The 23020-nt window shown below is 40.6% G+C and overlaps 1 protein-coding gene across 1 annotated transcript in view; it reads left to right on the forward strand.

Annotated features, from left to right (window-relative positions):
* Window positions 1-23020, forward strand: part of LOC122557702 (doublecortin domain-containing protein 1-like) — a 554199-nt gene that overhangs the window by 526008 nt on the left and 5171 nt on the right. The window contains exons 37-38 of the mRNA XM_087996361.1: window positions 3495-3645; window positions 21695-21804. Coding sequence (XP_087852487.1) covers window positions 3495-3645; window positions 21695-21804 — 261 coding nt within the window. The remainder of the gene's footprint in view (window positions 1-3494; window positions 3646-21694; window positions 21805-23020) is intronic.

Consider the following 23020-nt stretch of genomic DNA (forward strand, 5'->3'; position numbering starts at 1 on the left):
AGGTTGTGTATCAACCTATAAACATTTCCAACATTTGTCAATGGCAAGCAATAAGGGTGGACGAGATAGCTGGTCAGCCATGTTAAAAAAAAAACACTGAGAGCACCTACCCTCGCTATCTATATCTCCATAGTACAAGATGCGTGTAAAAATATATTTTCCCACAGCAACTCAGTGAGTTGGTTTAAAGATTTGGCTGGACACGTTGCTACATTGGCACCAACAGCATGAAGTTTGACCCCTGTACTGGTTCAGGTGGACATACCTCCTTGCTCTATCATGGTGGAGGTTATGTTGGTGAAGGTTGGACCTGCTTTCAAACAGGGAAAAACTCAAGAAGAAAAATAAAAATTGCGCTGGGTCAGGAGATGCATAGGAACACTTCAGTGTACAATAACAACAGCTTTCATTTATGTGGCACATTTAGCATAGTACAAAGCTTCAAGGTGGTTCTTAGAATATAATAAACAAAATTTAACATCAAACCACTAAAATATTAGATCAGATGACCAAAGGTTTGAGCAATTTTAAAGGATGTCTTAAAGCAGGAGAAAGAAGTGGAGAGGTGAAGAAATTCAAGGTGAGGATTTCAGAGCTTGAGATTGAGATAACTGAAGCCATAGCCACAATGCTATGTGATGGATGCAAGGTTTTCCCAAGATGCCAAATTTGGAGAAATATAGACTCCTTGGAGGGTCCAGAGACTACGGATGCTGGAAGAACTGAAGTCATGGAGGGGATTTTAACACAGGCATGAGAAATTTAACAAAAGCAAAATATTTTGGATGCCAGAGATCTGGAATACAAACATAAGGTGCTGGAGAAAGTCAGCAGCTCTGAAAGCATCTATAAAGATGAATACAGATTAAATGTTTTGAGTATACTATGATTCTACTCAAAACTCTGAGATGAGAATTTTAAATTAGGGTATTGTGACAGGCAGTGTATGTCAACCAGCACATGGTGATGAGTAAATGGGACTTAGTGCGAGCTAAGATACAAGCAGCAAATTACATATAGCAAGACACAATCTTCGGATGAGTTGATGTTTAATAATTGGGTCTGAATAAAGCTTGTTCAATTAATTTCTTGGCATTCCTGTGACTATACAACTAATACAACTGCTGACTGATTTAGCTAACTGTCTCATTGTAACCCCATTTCTGTCATAATTTTTTCTTGTTGAATTTAATATTGAATTTAAATGCTTTTCAATAGGCACATATGAAAGACAAACAGCAAGGACAAATCATCAATCTAATTAGGCCTTATCAAACTACAGCAAACAAACAGTAGAATTTGTCTCAATTCATTTATACAATCTATGTATTACCGGAAGCGACTGTTTTTGTAAACTTCCAGAACTTAGCTCTGTTTACCTGTGAATAGTATCTAAACAAATGATGGTGAGAAATTCTCATCTCATTCAACAACACCAAGTTATATAATACCTTTATTGTAATAAAATATCCTCAGGCACTTTGCAGGAGCACTAAAAAAAGTATGAAGCCAAGTCACATAAGGTGATATTAGGTCAGATAGCAAAGAACTTGTTCAAAGAGGGGCTTTTAAGGAATATTCAAAGCAAGAAAGAAGAACAGAGAGAGACAAGAGAAATATAGAGAGGGATTTCCAGAGCATAGGGCATTGGCATCTGGAGGTGGCCGTCAATGGTGAAGCAATTAAAATGGGGTTGCTAAAGAGGCCACAATGAGATGAGTACAGTTGTCTGGATGGGTTACGAGGATATAGAGGATTACAGAGATAAGAAGGGATGATTTAATGGATGGTTTCAAAAACAGGATGAGAATTTTAAAATCAAGATATTTTTGGTTTGGAGCCAAAGTATGAAGCAATAGGTAAATAAACCTTGATGTGAGCTAGGATACTTAACAGCGATGTTTACACTGAAAAGCAGTGGAGTAAATGGATAAACAGGAAGGAGATAACAGCAAACTAATTGCCCAAGATTCGCCTGATTCGATTTTTGAGTGAGCGTTGAAATGGATGGATAACTCTTCTGCTTAAAATTGGCAGGAACTTCACCAAGGAGTTTCTACCTGGATCCATGAACTGAGTGCTGAGCATCATAGTCAGCAGAATTTAACCGCATTAACAACTTCCAGTTGCCCCTCTAACAGTGAAAGATGCATTGATGTGTATAAGGACGAGGAAATAATAAGTGTTTCCCTAGCCTCTCAGATAGCCAGCTCCTATTCTCCTGTACAGTTATCCTCACACCTTCCCCCTCCCATCGTGGGATAATTGCTCCCATTCCCCACACCTCACCAACTTTAAAGCAATGGCATTCAACACAACTCCACACCTTCTCAATTCCTACCAACTACCAGTGGCTCGTCATTTGCATTCAGATAAGTTCCCACCATGCAACTGTTAATAATGCACCAGCAAAGGAACAAATCATGAAGGGATCCAGGTCACTAACTGGAGTGAGACTGTGTGCAGGGGAATTGGGAGGGTCAGCTACAGGTCCAGGAGCTGACACTCTCTGGGCCCCTTGCCTTCCCAATGCCGGACATCTCAAACTGAGTGCCCTTAGTGAGGGACAACCCTCAGCCCCTCTTTCACCATGACCATCCGCTAAAGCTCCGACAGGGTGCATCTCCCGAGCTTCCTGCATGGTGATTTCTCCATCTGTCAATAGCTGATTGTCTGCGGCAATGAAATGGAGGCTGTTAAAGGGAGCATCAGTTGCTCATTCAAGCATCACAATTCACAGCAGGACATCTACAAGCCTTCCATATAATATGTGGAACATAAAGTAGAGGAAGCTTCAGCCTGATTTGTGTTCAGTCAGCATTATTTGTTTCTTCATAGAACAGAGAACAGTACAGCACAGGAGCAGGCCTTTCGGCCCATTATGGCTGTGGTGACCACAATGCTATTCTAAGCTAATCCCATCTGCCTGCATGTGATCTGTATCCCTTTATTCTTAGCTTGTTCACACATCTATCGAAATGCCTTTTAAACTTTGCTGTCGTAATTTTTTCTATCCCCTCCCCTGACAGTGCATTCCTGGCTCCTATTGCCCTCTGTGTAAAAAACTTGCCTCATACATCTACTTTAACGTTTCCACATCTCATCTTAAACCTATTCCCCCTTGGATTTGATGTTTCCACCTTAGGATATCATTGCTATCACGATGACATGGTTGAGGGAGGGATGGGGCAGATGGGAAAGGATGGTGTCATAATAATGATCAAGGAGTCAATTACTGCAGGAAGGAGGGATGGTGTTTTAGAAGGTTGTTCAAATGCGACGATGTGGGTAGAACCAAAAACAAGAAGTGGACAATCATTATACTGGGGATGTATATAGTCACCCAGTCAGGGAGACTTAAAAAAAAGACACAGACAGGAGGCAAATCTCAGGGAGGTGTAAATGTAATAGAGTAATAATGGTAGGGAGTTTCAAAATCTCTGGTATTAACTGGGTTGCATGCCACAAAAACTAATTCTGTTTCCCTGTTTTAGCTTCTTGAAAACTGCACCGCTCGACTTAAGCTGCGATGCACAGCTAAGACCCTCTTCAGTCCTGATGGAGAGCAGATCACCTCATGGGAAAGAATAGAGCGAGACATGTTGGTGTGTGTCTCCCTGGGCGAGCCTTTCATGACTAGTACAGGTTGGTACTGTCTTCTTGACATCTTGAGTGAATTCCAGAAAGCAGATAAAGAAAAAGTGCTGACATACAGAATGTCCCTTGAATTAATGGGCTTTATCAGTCTGGGCAGGGAGTATGAAGCCTGTTTTATGTTGTCTCGAGCATTAATTAACAGCCTATGTGCACACATTCAAACTTGAAGGATGTAATGAATCAGACAAATTATGTGACTTGCCATGCAGTTACTATTTTATATAGTACACTTTCATTTTAAACAATTAATATTTACAAAATGCAAAACCAATAGAAATGAAGATTAATACTGTTTCTACAATTGGTAGTCAAACCCAGATTGAGTAATAAATTTAATACCAACTCCAAATGAAGGCACAGTTCCACACTACCACTTTGTGAGTATCTCAAGGCACACTCCTAATAGAGCGCACTCCTAATGCAGCTTTTTCAGAGATGCTGTCCTTCAGATGAGACATTAAACAGAACCTTCACCTGCCTTCTTAGATTGGTGTGAAAGATCCCTTGGTCCTATTTCAGAAGAGCTATGGTTTTAACGCTGGTGTCCAGTATATAATTTATTAATAAACATGAGTAAACAAGGAATAGCATGTCATTAAGGCTACAGGAGAGTGTGGGTAAATGGAATTGAAACACCCGTCAGCCATGATTAAATGGCGGAGTGGACTCAATGGGCTAAATGGCCTTGCTTCCACTCCTATGTTTTATGGTCTTATTATCACATTGCTATCTGGGGAAGCCTTCTGTGCACAAATTGGCCACCATATTTCCTGTTTTACATCAGTGACTACAATTCAGAAGGAATCTGTTGGTTCTTATAAAGCACTATGTCATATGAAAGATGATCATTAAAGATGTGATTCTAAAAAGTCACTTTTTTATCACATCTTTTATGATCTTTCATGAGAAAGGATCAGTTTTAAGCATTTTAGGAACAAAAACAGAAATTGCTGGAAAAACACAGCAGGTCTGGCAACATCACTGCAGAGAGTGTGGAGTTAACATTTCGAATCCAATGACCCTTCTTCAGAACTCCAGAATTTTGGTCACTGGTCCTGAATCATTAACTCTGCTTTCTCCCCACAGATGCTACCAGACCTGTTGTGTGTTCTTCCAGCAATTTTTGGTTTCCTTTCTAATTTCCAACATCTGCAATTCTTTGTTTATTTTTGCTTAAACATTTTAAGCATTTGTTTGAAGGATAAAAGGATAGCGTTCTCCTGCTGTTCTTCAAATAATGCAATGGCTCCTTTTACATCAACTTGAGATGTGAGACAGCATCATGGTCTCACTGCACATGTGAAGGGCAACCGTTCTATAACAGTACCACATTCAGTAATTGTCCAATGGTTGTTTCACCACTGTCTGTGATCTCACAATTTATCATCCTACAGTTTCCAGCATGTCATGTGAAAATGCAGAATCAGCCTTTAAACTCACAATTAGCTCTCAGTCTTTGGTGTTTTTACCATTCAACGATATGCAAAAATGGTAAGAAAAACATTTTTTTTGAAAAGAAGCTGTTTTAATGATAGAAGATTTGATAATCAGACAGGTTTAAGTTGTTCGGTAAAAGAATCAGAGGCGATATGTCAGTCAGGTGTGGCTTTCAAACGCTTTCAAATCCATTGATATCAATTCAACTGTAACCATTAAAGGTATTTGAATAAATACTTGAAGGAGGAAATATCTTTACAAAAAAATTGAAGAAAAAAAGTGGTGTGTGGGATTAACTGACTTGCTCAACGAAAGACTTGGCCCAGGCATGATAGGCTGAATGATCTCCTTCTGAACTATTCTGTGAAAGTATAATAATGCTAAAGGGATGCATTTTATCATGTAGCTTTGAAATTCAGCTCCTTTAAACAAATAGGAAAAGTTATTCGTGTGCTATGAGCAATTGGCTGCACTTCATTCTGATTCTTCTAAGGAGAAAGTTATCAGGAGAAGGTTAAAGGTTGAATTTCTACTGCGTTCAGATGACGAAACCAATTATTGAAAGCACACTTTGATTTGATGTCTAATTGTTGTGGATTATCCTGAATATTTGTCACAATAGTTTCTAAGAACACATACATAGTGAATTAAATCCAGGAGGAGTCATGGACACTTTGGAAATATTGTGTTAGTATTGGCTACTGTTTTCATCATGGTAATACATTCTGTTCAACATGCATTGTACATGGATGTGATCTGTTGTTTAGAAGTTTAATCAAGGCAATTTCAATATGAACACAACAAAGGAGGAATGTCTATTGGTCTAAGACTGTGAATGTGCAGTGTCAAACACAGAAACATAAGTATTGTATAAATTCAGTAAGTTAAGCAAGTTTCCTGAATTATAACATCATTGGATCAAATATGTGCTGGCAATGTTAAAGTTGGATCTATGTCACCTATGTGGATTTCCCTTTTCTGTTACTTACATGCATTTTAAATTGATTCTCTTCACTGTCTACAGTACAGAAAATAAATAAAAAATACGGATTTCACCTCAGCCTCTCTCCCTGTCAGTCTAGAATATGTCATTCAATATCCAGTCTACGATTGTCAATTATGTTAAAGTGACAGTCAAGCACTCTGATACAAGAGCAATGCAGAGGGTGCATGCTGATGTGAATGGTAACATATCCACCTGCCTCCTTAAAACCTCTTTGTTGTCCACCAGGCTCAATTGACGACTATTACAGAACATGCACTGTTTGCCTGGATGAAAGACTTTGCAAGAACCCCAAATAAGCTCAAGTGACTTTCTGAGGAGACACCCTGGTCAACAGACTTAACATCCAATCCTTCAATTAATAGGGTACTATGAATAATCCATGGGCCACTTCAAGAGAATCTCCCTTTCAGTGACCTCTTCCCCAGAGAAGAACTAGAGCAACACTGCTATATAAACACAATCTCCTCCAAATTTATATGCCAAATTCTTAGACCATTCAAACTTGGATGTATGTCACTGTTCCTTCATTGTCACTGAAAAAAAATCTTGGACTTTCCTATCTGAAACCATGTCGCATTACCATCAACTCAAAGACTACTGTGGCTCAAGAAGATGACCCACAACCACTTGCCCTGGCAATCTAAAGATTGGAAATCAATGGGCTTTACTAGTGTTTACCTAAATCTGTAGATCTTCCATCAAGACAATTTGGAATCTGTATAGCAACATCTGGCCTTTAACAGAGTAAAACTATCGAAGACTTGTCAAATATAACTTGAAACTAAGCCGCCTCAGGAGATCCTAAGTGAGGAAACATGTGGTCATAGAAGCATCTTAAAGAAGTAGAGAGGGGTTGAAAAGCTTAAATGCTTAGGGAGGGAATTTCTGTGCCTAAGTTCTAAATTCTGGCTACCTGTCTATAGAAATCGCAAATGTTGATTATATTGAGATTTCAGTAACAGCAAATCTATTTCCTGTTGGTTGTAGGCTAACTTATTCAATAATGTCAATGTTAGTACAAAGGCAGACAGAAAAATCATTTTTAACTATTTTGTTAATGAAGCTAATCTAGAGTTATCTCCAGTGGAATTGAAGTTAACATTAACATTTTAACATTTCTCCAAAAACATTCTAACTATATCTTTATTTTTCTAAAACTTCAGTGCCGTCAATGACCTACCATATACTTTCAGAAACACACAGAAAGATTGAAATGGTATTATTGCCTTTGCCTTTCACTTTTGTGGGCTCCCTTATTTAAAAGATGCAAGTTTGAGTTCCGTTGCCACTTACTGCACTTGTAGTACCTCACTCAAGTGAACTGGAAAAATGCCTTGCAATGACAGCATTATGCAAATGTAAGCTAAAATGGCAATTGTCACTTAGGGATGCCGTGGATGACGAACACACACTGCAGGAAGCATCACAGTGACTTGGTGCTCTGCTTAGTTTGGGAACAAGATGCTTTGATGTTACTGTAGAGGGATATACATTCTGCATGAATCCATACTGTGCCAGATCTGAGAGTTCTGTTTCTGCTTATCCTCAGGTATAAGACTTCAAAAGACCCTGGACTCAATCTTTCATCACCACTACTTAATCAGAGAAAAAATCCACTAAAACAATTGTGAATGGACAAACATAAAATAGATTTTCCCTCCATGATAAACTCCTCATAACAGAAACAGAAAAGTCCACAGCAGTAGGATAACACTGATCCTATTCTCACTCAAGATCCTTGATACACAATGAAATGATGCAAAAGCACGATAACGAACAGTGTTCCCTAGACTTAAGCAAATAAGGAGAGCACCAAGACCAGCAGCAACTTTTGCAATTAAAAAATTGACTGAAAGCAATCAACAATATTTCAGGTGAAGTCGCCACCAGGTCAAACTGGCTGACTATTAGTGTCACCTTGCTGAGAGGAGTCTACAAAAAAACTGAAATAATTCAAAGTTTGACTAAGTTGAAAGCAGACATGCCATGTCCATCCGTCTTAAACTTACAAACAGACTACAATATAAAATATTGGGCAGATACATTTTCTCAGATGTGTTGATTTGGAAGCTGGGATGAAAGGTCAGAAGCAGACCTACCATTTATCACAGAGCACTGTGAATCAGTGATTTTCAATTGCTGCATTGCTTTTTCTATGTACCTAAGGTAAGGCAAGGACACGTTCTACCATTAAAAATAAAGGTTGAGTGAGACATAATTGGTAGAAAATCATAGTGTTTTAAAGGTCTTAATAGAATATCAGCATTTTCTTGTAGATTAACTCAAGTCTCCGAAGAACTTCAACAATTGAGCTATTGGTACACAGAAATGGAAGTGCAAGAATGCACAGCTAAATGAATGGGAAGTGTATAAAGACATCCCAAATATTATAACAGACTATCTAGCTATTGTTGAACAGGATAGTTGAGAACAATGCAGGCTAACAACTGAGCCAGAATATCTTGTCTTCTGTACTCAGTGGTAGGCATTTGTTCTTCTCTATTGAGATTCGTGTAATGCAGAACAAGGCACACTCAACACATAATACTAAACAATACAAACTTCATGTGCCACTCTGAATATGTTGCAATCAATGTGTAACATTGAACATGTCACACTTAATGTGTAAGACTGAACATGCAACAATGAATATGTAGAACTGAACATATAGCACAAACTGAACCTATCCCATACTTCTATTGAAATTCCATCTCCTGTATTGAATGGATCCATATGGGTTGATTCCTCCATTAAAATAGAAAGAGAGAAACTTAATACAAGTGCATTCAACAATCATATAATTATTGGCATCAGCAGTTTCTGTCTCAATCTGTTTTTATTTTGGCTTGCTGCAGTGAAATACCTTAATCTGTTCATTCTGCTGATTATTTTCTCTTTCCAAATCCCTTTCCTTTCTTTTCCTGAGGGCCTTGACTCCCGCAGGTTTATAATTACAAAACATGGGCTCACCTCCAATTCCTCATCTGAGGAGCCAGTATTCCAGTAGAAGCCTATCAGCAGCTGGCACCCACATCCAGGATTTTACATAAAGTCTCAATTATTTTAATACTCTGCTGACTAGCCTTCTACTCTCCATGAGCAATGTACCATTCAAACGCCTCTGCCTGTATCCTAACTTCCACCAAATCTCTTTCACTTGTCTGTGCATACTGACCTACACTGAGCCCTGCTGTATAAATACAATGACATTAAGTTTCTCACTATTGTATTCAAAGTCATCCATCTCTAAACCCCTCTGTGAATTACTTGTTCCTTTAATACTTGCCTCTTGTCCATCCTAATTCCTTTCCTATGTTCAGCTGTCTAGATCATAAACTCTGGAATCCCCTCCCTAAACCTCTCCCTTTCTCACATGAATCCATGATAAAATCCACTTTATGACCAAGACTTTGAGAATCTCTTTCCTCATATGACTGGATGTCAATGTTTGCTTTCTGATGATGTCTTCTGAAATACCTCAGGACATTTTGTACTATTCTATACTAATGGTCCATAAATGTACGTTGTTACTATAGAAAATGGGGGCAGGCAACAACATTCTGCTTAACACCGAAGATAATTTAGGTGCAGTCTCAATTAAACTTGTTAATTATTAGATAAAATAAAGATGAGTTCCTTCATAGTTTTGAGATACTTCTCATCACCATCCTTTTAGGTAGTGCATTCACAATCTGAACTATTTTAAGACTAAACTCATCTCCACTCTGGCTTTTTGCCAATTAGGTAATACATGTCCTTTGATTACCCACTCTTCTACCAGTGAAAACTGTCAAAGCCATTCATAATTTGAACAGCTTTGCTAAGTTTTGCATTAACCTTCCCCGCACTGAACCAATTTTGCTTTCTCAAAGATGGCAAGATGTCCAATCATGTCTTCTTTCAGCAGATAGGAAGATGGACCTTATACCCTTCCTTTTGTCAGTAACTCAGTACTACATCAGGCAGCCACTCAGGGGAAAACGCTTCCTGAGCTGCATTGAAATGGTGTGATTACAGTGCCATCATTTGCACATTCGAACCTGACAGAGGCACAGCTATTGCTTGACTGCACGCTTAATCGACCTTTTTCCCTAATAAAGGCAGGCGTAACACATTCATGCACACACGCTGGCTGACATAGTCGCATATAATGTTACTATTGTCTATGACTGGCCTTAGCTTCTCCCAGAGGTGACCCATTGACTTTGTCTGCTGCCTATTGAAATGTATAGGGGTCAGCAAGGCTGTACAAATGTTACTCTTGTCACATTTCTGCCAGACTAAGGTTGTCTCTGGGAGCCTCTTGTGAGTTTACAGTTCATGCTTGAAATCCTCGCTGTTCCTTATTTCCTGCATTGAAATGAAATGCTGGAGCCAACTGTTATCGGAAAGAAAAATCTACTTGTGGAATTTAACCGCCATAAGTATTTTGGAGATTTTCCTTTTTAACTACTATTTGCAGAATGCAGAACACACTCCAATGAATTAAACATGTATTTTCTGCAATGTGTTCCCAATTTAAAAGAAGATCTATCAGGTTTAAACCAGACTGGAGGAATGCATGAATCCATCCCACACTAATAACAGAATAAACCTCCCATTCATCGTTTTGCTATTCTTTGGCATCTTACCTCAGTTTTCGTGAAACATTACACATGAGAAAGTTTACTCAAAGCAGTATATCAAAATCACTAGTTTTATTTGTAGTACCACTACTTTCCAGCATACTTGTATTTGGTTTATGCCTCATTCAGGTATCAGCCATATCACTCTCACCTCTGAGACAGACATTGTGAGTTTAAGCCCTAATGCAAGGATATTAATTTAAAAAGCCTCATTCTGGAGCTAATTCAAAGTGCGGTATTTAGTGAGAGATATTAAACCAAGGTCCTGTCTCAAGTGGATGATGTAAAAGATCTCCATAGTGCTACTTGGTAGACGAAAAGAGGTTCTGATGCAAGGTCGCAATCTGAAATATTGGACTGAATTTTACCAAAAATCGGCTAAGAGTCAATTTTGGGGAATATTTTGAGAGTTTTTCTTTGTAAATTCTAGAGGGTTAGCTCATGCACTTTTCCACAGCTCACCTAATTATGTAAGCACCACCTCTCTATGGCACCGCTTTCTTGCAGTCCCTCAGTCATCGCTGATGGATGGATTCAACACAGCTATAATTTTCTGGGATTCCCATCTCTGGGGCCACATTTACAGTCTGACCATGCACCAGGTTTGTTGCTGCCAGCCAGGAATTACCCTTCATAGTTGTGGGGTTGGAAACTTTGAGCACAGATACATGTTCACCCCAATTTGCTGATAGGGACCAGGATGTCTTGGTGAACAGATAATGGAGTGGAGGACCATTCTGTTTTCTCACAACTGTCAGAGGAGCTAACAGCATTAGATCCTGGTGAGAAATTTGGCACTGTTGGATAAAATGTCCAGCGAGACTTCTCTTGATTAGATTAGATTAGATTACTTACAGTGTGGAAACAGGCCCTTTGGCCCAACAAGTCCACACCGCCCCGCCGAAGCGCAACCCACCCATACCCCTACATTTACCCCTTACCTAACACTACGGGCAATTTAGCATGGCCAATTCACCTGACCTGCACATCTTTGGACTGTGGGAGGAAACCGGCGCACCCGGAGGAAACCCACGCAGACACGGGGAGAACGTGCAAACTCCACACAGTCAGTCGCCTGAGGCGAGAATTGAACCCGGGTCTCTGGCGCTGTGAGGCAGCAGTGCTAACCACTGTGCCACCGTGCCGCCCATTGATGTTGAGGCAATAAATTTAAATTTTCCAACCAAGTCCTTAATGTTGAAAGGAAGTTCTCACTGGTCATTAGTGAGATACCTACTACTTACTACTTAATCTCACCTCATTACTCTGCAGTCCACTCTTCCATCCATTGGATAGAAACTAGACACTGTGACTTCCTAACATTAAAGTCTGAGTGGGTACCTAGTGATTCCGACTTGCAGCTTGCTCTCCAGAGCTCTACCTTGATTACCCAGCACCAGTACCTCTCAAGGCACACACACACCTCATGCAGTGACTACATGTTCCCCATGTCCACAGATGGAGACATTCAGCACATACCAGCTTCTTCACACTATCATAGCACATCTCTAATTCGCAGTTCCTTATACCTCAGCACTGTAATGCTACACCAGCCATTGGAGTGCACTAGCCCAACTCATCGGAATGTGGCTACATGGAAATATGCAGGCATGCACAGTCACTCAACTCACGCATTGGACCAGGTTGCTTCTCAGGGCCATCCATTCGCTTCATTAGTACCCTCTCACTTTGCACCTACCTGGATGGGCACAGCATCCCTGCATTGCCTTTCCTTTTATTATGTTTTGTCCCCTCAGTCATACCTTAAAGGTTCACAGTACTTCTGTCTTGCCTTGTTGTTTAGCACAGACATAAAACCCAGGAAGCCTTTCAAGTTTGTCAGCAGTTGTCAGCACCATGCTATGTCAATGTCACTCCTGTACCATGTGCCTGTTGTCACTGCATGTACTGCAAACAAACGGCCATGTCTCAAAGTCCTCAGTGAAGTCAAGGGAGACATCCTTCAGGCTGGCACTGTAAGACAAGGGCAGTTTCCGATATCCCTACAGGGGTTTGGGCATCAAGTGGTCAGACTCTAGAAGTCTGTCCTTCTGCACTCCAAGGAGTGGGTGGTCAGCCCTATGAGTTCAGTACAGGCAGTCCCAGGGAGTCACAGGAATGTAGATGGGGAGTGGTACAGTTATCGGTCAAGGGTAGGTCAGTCATTATTTGAGGCAGTCTGGCTAAATAATTTAATTCAGTACAGTTCATTGCTGTCACAGAATCAGAGAATTATGTAGTACAGAAGAGGCCCTTTGGCCCATCAAGACTGCATCACCAAACATATATTACTACCTACACTACTCCCACTGTCCTACACTAGTCACAATGTCCTTTGTTCTGAAGCTGGATTGGAGGTACCTAGCCATACCTTAGTCTTGGACTTTGAGGTTTGGTTCGATAAACACCCCCACTGCATCCCACAGGGTATTTTTATCTAAAGGGCGCAGGCATGTTGATTGTATCCATACCGTGCTCTGTATGATCTCATACCACAAGCAGGGTCACAGGCAGGGTGGCAATGGAAGGCTGGCCACCTTTCTGGTGTCTTAGAGAGGAGACTTCTGGGGGTGCCTGTGTGTAGTTCCACAACTATTCACGTTATACATTAATGATCTGGACGAAGAAACTGAGGGCATTGTTGCTAAGTTTGCAGGTGACGTGAAGACAGGTGGAGGGACATGTATGCTGAGGAGGCAGGATGCATGCAGAAGGATTTGGGCAGGCTATGAGTTTGGCAAAGAAATGGCAAATGGAATACAATGCTGGAAAGCATAAGGCTACGCCTTTTGCTAGGAAGAATATAAACGTGGATTATTTTCTAAATAAGGAAAGTCTCCGGAAATTTGAGGCACAAATGGACTTGTGAGTCCTAGTTCAGGATTCTCTAGAAGGTTAACCTGCAGGTTCCATTGACAGCTAGAAAGGCAAATATTGTGTTAACATTTGTTTTGAGAGGGTGAGAACACAAGAACAGAGATGTACCGCAGAGGCTGCATAAGGTTCCGGTCAGACTGCATTTGGAATATTCTAAGCAATTTTGGACCTCCTATCTCAGGAAAGATGTGCTGGACTTGGAAGGGGTTCAGAGAAGGTTCACAAGAATGATCACAGGGATGAAGGGCTTGTCATATGAAGAGCATTGAGGACTTTGGGTCTGTACTCAATGGACTTTAGAAGGATGAGGGGGGGATCTGATTGAAACTTATGGAGAACAGAGAGGTCTGGATAGAGTGGATGCAGAGAGGATATTTCCACTAGTAGGAGAGACTAGGACCTGAGGGCGCATCCTCAGAGTGAAGGGACAGCCCTTTAGAATTGAGATGAGGAGGAATTTTTTTGATTAGAAGGTAGTGATTCTGTGGAACTCATTTCCACAGAAGGCTGTGGAGACCAAGTCATTGAGTGTATTTAGAACAGAGGTAATTAGGTTCTTAATTATTAAGAGAATCAACTGTTAGAGGAGAATGGGGTTGAGGAACATGTCAGCTATGGTCAAATGGCAGGGTAGACTTGATGGGCTGAATGGCCCAATTCTTCTACTATGTCTTAAGGTCTAAAGAGGCTGCAAAGAGATGTAGACAAATGATTAGGCAACTAGGTGGCGTTTGGAATATAATGTGGGGAAGTGTAAGGTTATAGGAATAGAAAAACAGAATTTTTAAATAATGTCTGTCAACGTTGATAGTGAGAGAGACTTGGCAGTACTCGTAAAAAGAAACATAAAGTTAGCATACATGTTCAGGGAGCAATTTGAAAAGCAAATACCTTATTCACCATTATATCTCGAGGATTGAAGCATAGTAAGAAAGAAGTTTTGCTGATTGCTTTTTGATGAGACCATACCTGAAATACTGGTCTCTATAATTAAATAGTTTCTCATTAACCTGTTCAGAGATGGCACTACACAGCTTTGCAGCAGCTCCTTGCAATGGAGGCAGTGCAGCATTTGTGAGCTAAATTGACGCCTGGGATAAGAGGTTTCTCTATGATGTGAAGCTGAGTAAATTGGGTCTATATTCTCTGGAGTTTAGAAGAATGAGAGGCGATCTAAGAGAAACATTAAGATTATGAAGCGGCTAGACAGAGTAAATGCTGGCAGGTTGACTCACCTGGCTGTGCAAATCTCGAAAATAGGGAAAGAATTTTAGGTTCAGGGACTATTAATTTGGACTGTGATGAAGTGAATCTTTGGAATCCTTCCCCTACTTTACACCCCGCTCCCCGCAACCGCAACAATTGCAGATACACCATCAATGAATATATTTAAGACTCAGATGGACTTTTATTTGATCTCTCAGTGATACACAAAGCACACAAAAATAGAGTTAAGGCCTAAGGGGTGGCGTGGTGGCTCAGTGGTTGACACTGCTGCCTCACAGCACCAGGGACTCTGGTTTGATTCCTACCTCAGGCGACTGTCTGTGTGGAATATGCACATTCTCTCTGTGTCTGCATGGATTTCTTCTGGGTGCTCCAGTTTCCTCCCACAATCCAAAGATGTGCAGGTCAGGTGAATTGGCTATGCTAAATTGCCCATAGTGATAGGTGCATTAGTCAGGAGTAATTATAGGGCAGGGGAATGGGGCTGGGTGGGCTAGTCTTCAGAGGATTAGTGTGGACTTATTGGGCTGAAGCTGAAAATGTGTTGCTGGAAAAGTGCAGCAGGTCAGGCAGCATCCAAGGAGCAGGAGAATCGACGTTTTGGGCATGAGCCCTTCTTCAGGAATCAGGCTCATGCCCGAAACATCGATTCTCCTGCTCCTTGGATCCTGCCTGACCTGCTGCGCTTTTCCAGCAACACATTTTCAGTTCTGATCTCCAGCATCTGCAGTCCTCACTTTCTCCTTATTGGGCTGAAGGGCCTGTTTTCATACTGTAGGGAATATAATCAGCTAGGATAGTACTGAATAGCAGAGAGGGCTTGACTAATCACACACCCTTCTCCAGCTCCTTATGATTGCTTAACATCAAACGTGGCTGTCCAAGCAATTGACACTGCCTAATAATATCTCACACACCTCAGTTTGTCACTTTACTTTGTAAAACCTCTGTGAAACAACTTTCTTATTGTGTTTATGGCATTAGATACATACAAACTGTCATTATTAAAGAAACGCGTTCATGCAGAGGCAAAAGTCTGAAATGCTAGCAGCACCATTGGAGACATATCTCTTTAGGCATATTGACATCTGCTGTTGAAAATTCAAAGTGGCTGTGTTGTAATTCTAGAAAGCAATGTGGCTACGGGCAAACAGCCCAGTCTGTCTAAGATAAGATCAGCTGCTCTTTTTCTTTTGCCTGGAACTATAATTAAGGACCAAAGGACCTTAAAAAAGTTTGAAAAACAAGCGTTTTATTAGACTTATTCCTCACACAATCAAGATAGAAACATATTCTTGCTGGATGTGACAGAAAGCATAGGTTTCATTTACATCACTCTTTGAAGAAAATTAAAACTATGGACCTTGATATTATTCCATTTGCTGCAAAAACATGTATGCCTTCCTGAATCAGGCAGCATTCCTCAAAGGGTCACTCGAACGATGGATTTCACTGCCAAAATTAGAAAGGGCTGCTTGACCTGCTGCAGGTTTCTCCAGGTTTTGGCAAAACATATGGAGGAGTTCCATTGAGGCGAGATGGCTACTGGCCTTCAGCAGGACACAAAGGAATTTTAGTGATTTCTGTGGGCCACGGAAAAATAGAAAAAGGGCAACTCCCTACAATCAAAGATACCATTTAGTTCAATTATGTTGTTTCCATAAAATAGTTGTGTAAAGCACTGAGTATTGTCTTTATGTTTTGTCTGTTCTACAAAGTTGTTGGCTATTTGGTTCAATTTGTCTCTGAGCTTGTCCTTGCAGTTTGAAGCTGTCTCTAGCCAGTTGCTCACACGACAAGGTGCAACATTGCCCCATCCATAACCACAACTACGCTAGGATTGTCAGTGGAATTGCCCCAGGTGGACCCTCAAGGCCTCACTGGCAAAGTGGGATTCGCTGATCCAACACTATCCCAAGTGGAGGAGGGGCATCAGGGAAGGCATCGAGCAGCTCGAGATTTGCTTCTGGAAAAAGCAGAAGCCAGGCAAAAACAGCATAAGGAATGCACTGCCACACCAATGCCCCATTAACCCCTTCCCATGACCATCTTCTGCCCCTGGTGCAATAGAGTCTGCGGAAGCCACATTAGTCTGAACAGCTAATTATGGAGTCACCCTGAAAGTGGAAGAGGGTCATTCCCATATGCAAGGGACTGCAATGATAATTGTCAGTATCCAGTCATCACGACAACTTCCTGAAACTGACTCAGGATAAAATGTGAACGGGAGGCTATATTGTTTGAATTTAAAATTTGCACCATTGTTTTCTTTATTCAGTGAGTATTAAGGATATGGAATACTTTGCCTGCAATGGTAGTAGATTTGCCAAGTTTAAGTGCATTTAACTCGTCATTGGACAGGCATATGGACGTACATGGAATAGTGTAGGTGGGATGGGCTTCAGATTAGTATGACAGGGCGGCACAACATCGAGGGCCGAAGGGCCTGTACTGCGCTGTAATGTCCTATGTTCTATGTTAACCCTTCATGGTCTCACCCTTCCTTATCCTTGGAACTTCCTTCAGCCCTACAACTTTTTAAGATATCAGCAGTTCTCCAGTTCCAGCTTGTTGGACATTACCCATTGTAATTGCCCACCATTGCTGGCCATACCTTCACCTTTCAAGGCCCTAAACTTTTGATTTCTTTCCAAAACCTCTCCACTTCTGCTACTCTCTCTCCTTTTTAATGTTACTCCTTAAAAGATTCCACCTGTTCTTCTTACGTGGCTTGCATTATGATCCTAGATGACACTAATATTGAACAATTCAGATCTCAGAGTCATACCAGGCTTGATTGAAACTAACTTATTCTTTAACTGTGCTTGTCAGTGACTGGACACATTCGTAAGAAATTGTCCCTGTACTTTAATCACACAATATAAAATATTTATTAAACAAGAGAATATTACCTGCAGGATTGTTCTCCTTCAATTGCAATAGTTGTGTTCCTGTGCAACACTGTGTTAGAGAAAATCACACAATATAAATAATGGGGCCTATGGGAAAATCAAGCTTGGGGCAAACCACCAAATGTACCAGTCAAAATCAAAGCAAAAATAGTAGTAGCGCAGTCGAAATAAATCTTTAAATCATATATTATAATGAAATAATATAGTAAATTTAACACTTTAACACTAAAATCATTATGTAGAGGTGTTGCTGTTGGACTGGAGTGGACAAAGTTAAAAATCACACAACACCAGATTAGAGGCCAACAGGTTTATTTGGAAATACTAGCTTTCAGAGCGCTGCTCCTTCATCAGGTAGGTAGTGGAGCCGGATCATAGGACACAGAAGATATAGCAAAAGATCAGTGTCATACAACTGTTGTGATATTTTGAACAAACCTAGATTGCTGTTAAATCTTTCATCTGTTAGAATGGGTTGGAAGTTTCGATTCATTAATATGTAAATCTCAGAACTTCTTTCAATGCAGAATTCTATTTGCAGATACATTTTATTTTCTTCATAAACCATGCAATCTGTAGGCAGTCAATCTATGTAACATAGAACATAGAACATAGTACACAGAAACGTACAGCACAGAACAGGCCCTTCGGCCCATGATGTTGTGCCAAGGATTATTCCTAAGCTAAAATAAAATAACCTAACCAATGCACCCCACAATTCATTGCTGTCTATGTGCATGTCCAGCAGTCGCTTAAGTGTCCCCAATGACTCTGCTTCCACCACCACCGCTGGCAACGCATTCCATGCATTCACAACTCTCTGCGTAAAGAACCTACCTCTGTAGTCTCCTCTATACCTTCCTCCTAATATTTTAAAACAATGACCCTCATGCCAGTCAATCCTGTCCTGGGGAATAATCTCTGGCTATTGACTGTATCCATGCCTCTCATTATCTTGTATACCTCGATCAGGTCACCTCTCTTCCTCCTTCTCTCCAGAGAAAAAGGTCCGAGCTTAGTCAACCTCTCTTCATAAGACAAGCCCTCCAGTCCTGGCAGCATCGTGGTAAACCTTCTTTGCACCCTCTTCAAAGCCTCTGTATCTTTCCTACAATAGGGCAACCAGAACTGAACACAATATTCCAAGTGTGGTCTCACCAGGGACTTGTAGAGCTGCAGCAAACCCTCACGGCTCTTTAACTCAATGCCCCTGTTAATGAAAGCCAAAATATCATATGCTTTCATAACAACCCTATCCACTTGGTTGGCAACTTTAAGGGATCTATGCACTAGGACACCAAGATCCCTCCGTTTTTCCACACTGCCAAGAATTCTGTCTTTAATCCTATATTCAGCATTCAAGTTCAACCTTCCAAAATGCATCACTTTGCATTTATCCAGTTTGAACTCCATCTGCTATTTCTCAGCCCAGGTCTGCATCCTGTCCATGTCGCGCTGCAGCCTGCAAAACCACTTGATACTATCAATGGCACCTCCAATCTTTGTATCATCGGCAGATTTACTAACCCATCCCTCAAGTCATTTATAAAATCTACAAAGGGCAGAGGCCCAAGAACAGAACCCTGCAGGACACCACTCACCACTGACCTCTAGGTCACTCATCACTGACCTAACATTTTATAAATTCTAACTTTGGAAATAGAACCGGTCTGACTCAAGATTGGAATACAGACAGACTCTAACGTCACACTTTTAATACATTGTCTGAGCTAAAATGTCACCGATTTTTTATAAAACCTTAAATTATCTAGGGAATGTGGGGAATCTAGGGAAGTTCTGAGATTTACGTATTAATGAATCGAAACCTGCAACCCATTCTAAAAGATGAAGGACATAACAGCAATCTAGGTTTGTTCAATATATCACAAGTCGTATTGCACTATGATCTTTTGCTATAAATTCTGTGTCCTATGATTTGGCTCCATGAGCTACCTGATGAAGGAACAGCGCTCCGAAAGCTTGTGCTTCCAAATAAACCTGTTGGACTATAACCCGGTATTGTGTGATTTTAACTGAAATCATTGAGTACAGCACTGTGCCTTTTGCAAAACTCTCCACCAGAAAGCGCGTAAACCGACTGACCACATGATTCTGATGCAGAAGTCCAGCTTCTTCAAGATTCTCTCCCAGTTTGAAATAATGCTCCTTTTAAATGTAGACTATTGCCAGTTTCAAATAAAGTTTCAAGACTTGCAGCGCTGATTGCATTGCTGTTGTAACTGAACACACTGAATTTGCACTTTGCAGACAGAGGATCCTGAGGCTGGATTTTGCTGTTCAGTTAAGTGCCAGGGATGGAATCACGTAACAGTGAACAGGAGTTTGTTTTATAAATAAAGACCACAATTCACTAATCACATTACAGTCAAATCACATTTAAAAAACGTGCGTTATAGGAGAACTACTGCTATATTACACTAGAAAAAACAGTAAAGATTTTATTACAGGTATTAGAAAATAATTCAAATTTACATAATTTCTTTTATCAGGGCAACATTAAAGATCAAAGAACAAAGAATAATACAGCATAGGAACAGGCCCTTCGTCCCTGCAAGTCTGCGCTGACACATTTTGCCCTTCCACACTAAAACTGTTTTCACTAACAGGATCCATATCCCTCTGTTCCCTTCCTATTCATGTATTCATCCAGGTGTTTCTTGAATGCTGCTGTAGTGTCTGTTTCCACCACCTCTTCTGGCAGCATGTTCCAGGCGCTCGCCACCCTTTGTGTGAAAAAATTGCCTCACAAACTCTTTTAAATTTCCCCTGCCACACCTTGAACCTGCAACCCCTAATAATTCACCCCTCCATCCTGGGGAAAATTCCCATACTTTCCACTCTACCCATACCATTCACAATATTATAAACTTCTATCAAGTCGCCTCTCAACCTTCTGCGTCTCAGTGTAAACAAACCCAGTCTATCCAATGTTTCTTCATAGCTAATACCACCAACACCAGGCAACATCTTGGTAAACCTTTACTGTACCCTCTCCAAAGCATCCACCTCCTTCTGGTAGTGTGTATTCTTACAAATACCAAAAACTCCAGTGAAAAGTTATCCCTAACTCCATATTAAGGTTTCTCGCACAGGTTGGTACACTGCATTGGGTTTCCTTTCAGCAAGTTTCTGCATATTCACCTAATGCTTTTTCCTTAAGCTGGAATCTCTCCCTGAGATACCTAAAATAAACTGCAAGATAAATTCTATTATTTTAACTTCAGAGAAAACAGAAGTTTACAAAATTCAGTTTCCCGAGATGTTCTTTTCCCTCCACATTTCTCACTACAGCATTTAACACTTCAGCCTGTACTCTTGCAAACACACATACATAGACTGACTGACCTTTTGGATCGTTCTGCCTCTGTGTGTTCCAGGACCCCTATCACTGGGCAACAGTGTCGTTTTTTTTTATTAATGCACTGAACTATTCACCTCTTAACCACATGGTCACAAGACCACATTAAGAAAGGCCAAGCTCCTTAATGTCAAGAAATCTAAAATCATGTCTCCCCCTTCTTGACACACAAAACACACAACAAGTAAAATCACATGTTGTTCTCACACTTGGCATCACATTTTTTGACAATGCTCCTATGAAGTACTTTGGTATGCTTCATTGCATGAAAGGAACTATGAAAATTCAAATTGTTGCTACTGTTTATATGGTATAAATGTGGTTGTCAAATGTTTCTTCATTACACCCTTATATTGTTCAATAAAATACCTGTCCTCTGGATTTAAATGGACAATCGTTGGAAATGCAAAACTTGACTATAGTTTAATTCCTACTACATACTCTACTGACACTTTTATTATGTGCACATCGAATATGTTCAGATGTGAGTACCTATTATAGATATTGATGGAATTAGTTTCTAAGAGAAAATAGTAACATTCACCAACCACTAGTTCTTTTCTCATTCTGACAGCGAGTCGTCAAAGAGTGGAGATCAGAGCCAATTATGCAAAAGTTCTAAAAGAACAGGGACAAGATGCTACCAACATTGTCATCACCTCCAGAATGATGTCTAAAGCACAGGTATACAATTAATTGGAGTGTTTGTGTCCTCTGTAAAGAGAAAATACTTATTGGAAACTTTGGTTTCCTTTTCAATTGGTGTTTCCAAGTAGTAGGAGAGGGGAAGCATTTGAAAATTGTTTTGGATGATAGCCAATGTTTTAAGGTGAGCACTAGGCCACCTAGGAGCTTAACATGTGCTGCAGGGCCTTAATAACATTTATTCAGATTTTAGCACAACTCCCGGACATTTTACAGATTTAGATAACATCATTTTCTACATTAAAGAGAGTTGTTAAATGAGTGCAACATTGGTGTGAAATGCAAGTGCTTCATCATGCCACTAAATTTGCAGAATAAGTCCAGAGCATTGGTGTTCTCCTCAGTTTCTGGGCAATATTCATCCATCAGCCAACATCGTGAAAAATAAATAAACGATTTGTTATCATATTACTATTTTTATGGCACAGTTGTGTGTACACTGGCCATTACATTTTCGATTGTGAAGTGTCTGGCTGGAATTCTCATTGGATGCAGGAACTGGTGTGAAATGTTTGGAAAGAATAAAACCCTTCTCTCTGGATGTTTTAATTAAGGTTGCTCAGGTTGAGAGCTGAAAGGGTACGGCACTCCCTCAGTTCTGTTCTAGGAGGGTCAGCCTGGAAACATGCTCAAAGATAGATTTGCCTGTTCAGAAGCAGGAGAGAGGGGTTTGCACTTTTTCCAGGTCCCAAAACCTTCTGTTGTGATGAGGTGGGGAAGCAATCATTGACCTGTGAATTTCACAAAGGTGCCCCGTTAATTGGCATGAAGACAGGAACCCCATCTAATTAAGGGTGGCAGTCAGACTCAAAAAATTGGAAAGTTATTCAGTTTGAGAGAAATAGCAGGTAGCACTACGACTGCAATTCAACATTCTCAGCCACTTTTTTCTAAATGAAAAAGCAGAAAATGTAGCCTGGCCACTGATTTACAAGCAGACCTTTAGCAACACCCACACCCAAGGCTTGCAGGTCTACCAGGAATATTGGTTCCCTGGATTGCCATTGGTTGTAATTCCAGGCAACTGAACTGATCCCCACTGCTCTCCTCCCCTACCTACACCACCCCCATTCTACACTGCATCAAGAAACTAGAGGCTGACTGGGAACTTCCAGTCAACCCTTGCTCAACAGGTTATTAGTGAACCCAATCGATTGTCTGCCTTGTGGGTTGTGCTGTGAGTGCAATCAGGAAA

Source organism: Chiloscyllium plagiosum, unplaced genomic scaffold, assembly GCF_037043375.1.
Source record: "Chiloscyllium plagiosum isolate Xiang-an unplaced genomic scaffold, Cpla_swu_hap1 HiC_scaffold_18, whole genome shotgun sequence".
Classification (NCBI taxonomy): domain Eukaryota; kingdom Metazoa; phylum Chordata; class Chondrichthyes; order Orectolobiformes; family Hemiscylliidae; genus Chiloscyllium; species Chiloscyllium plagiosum.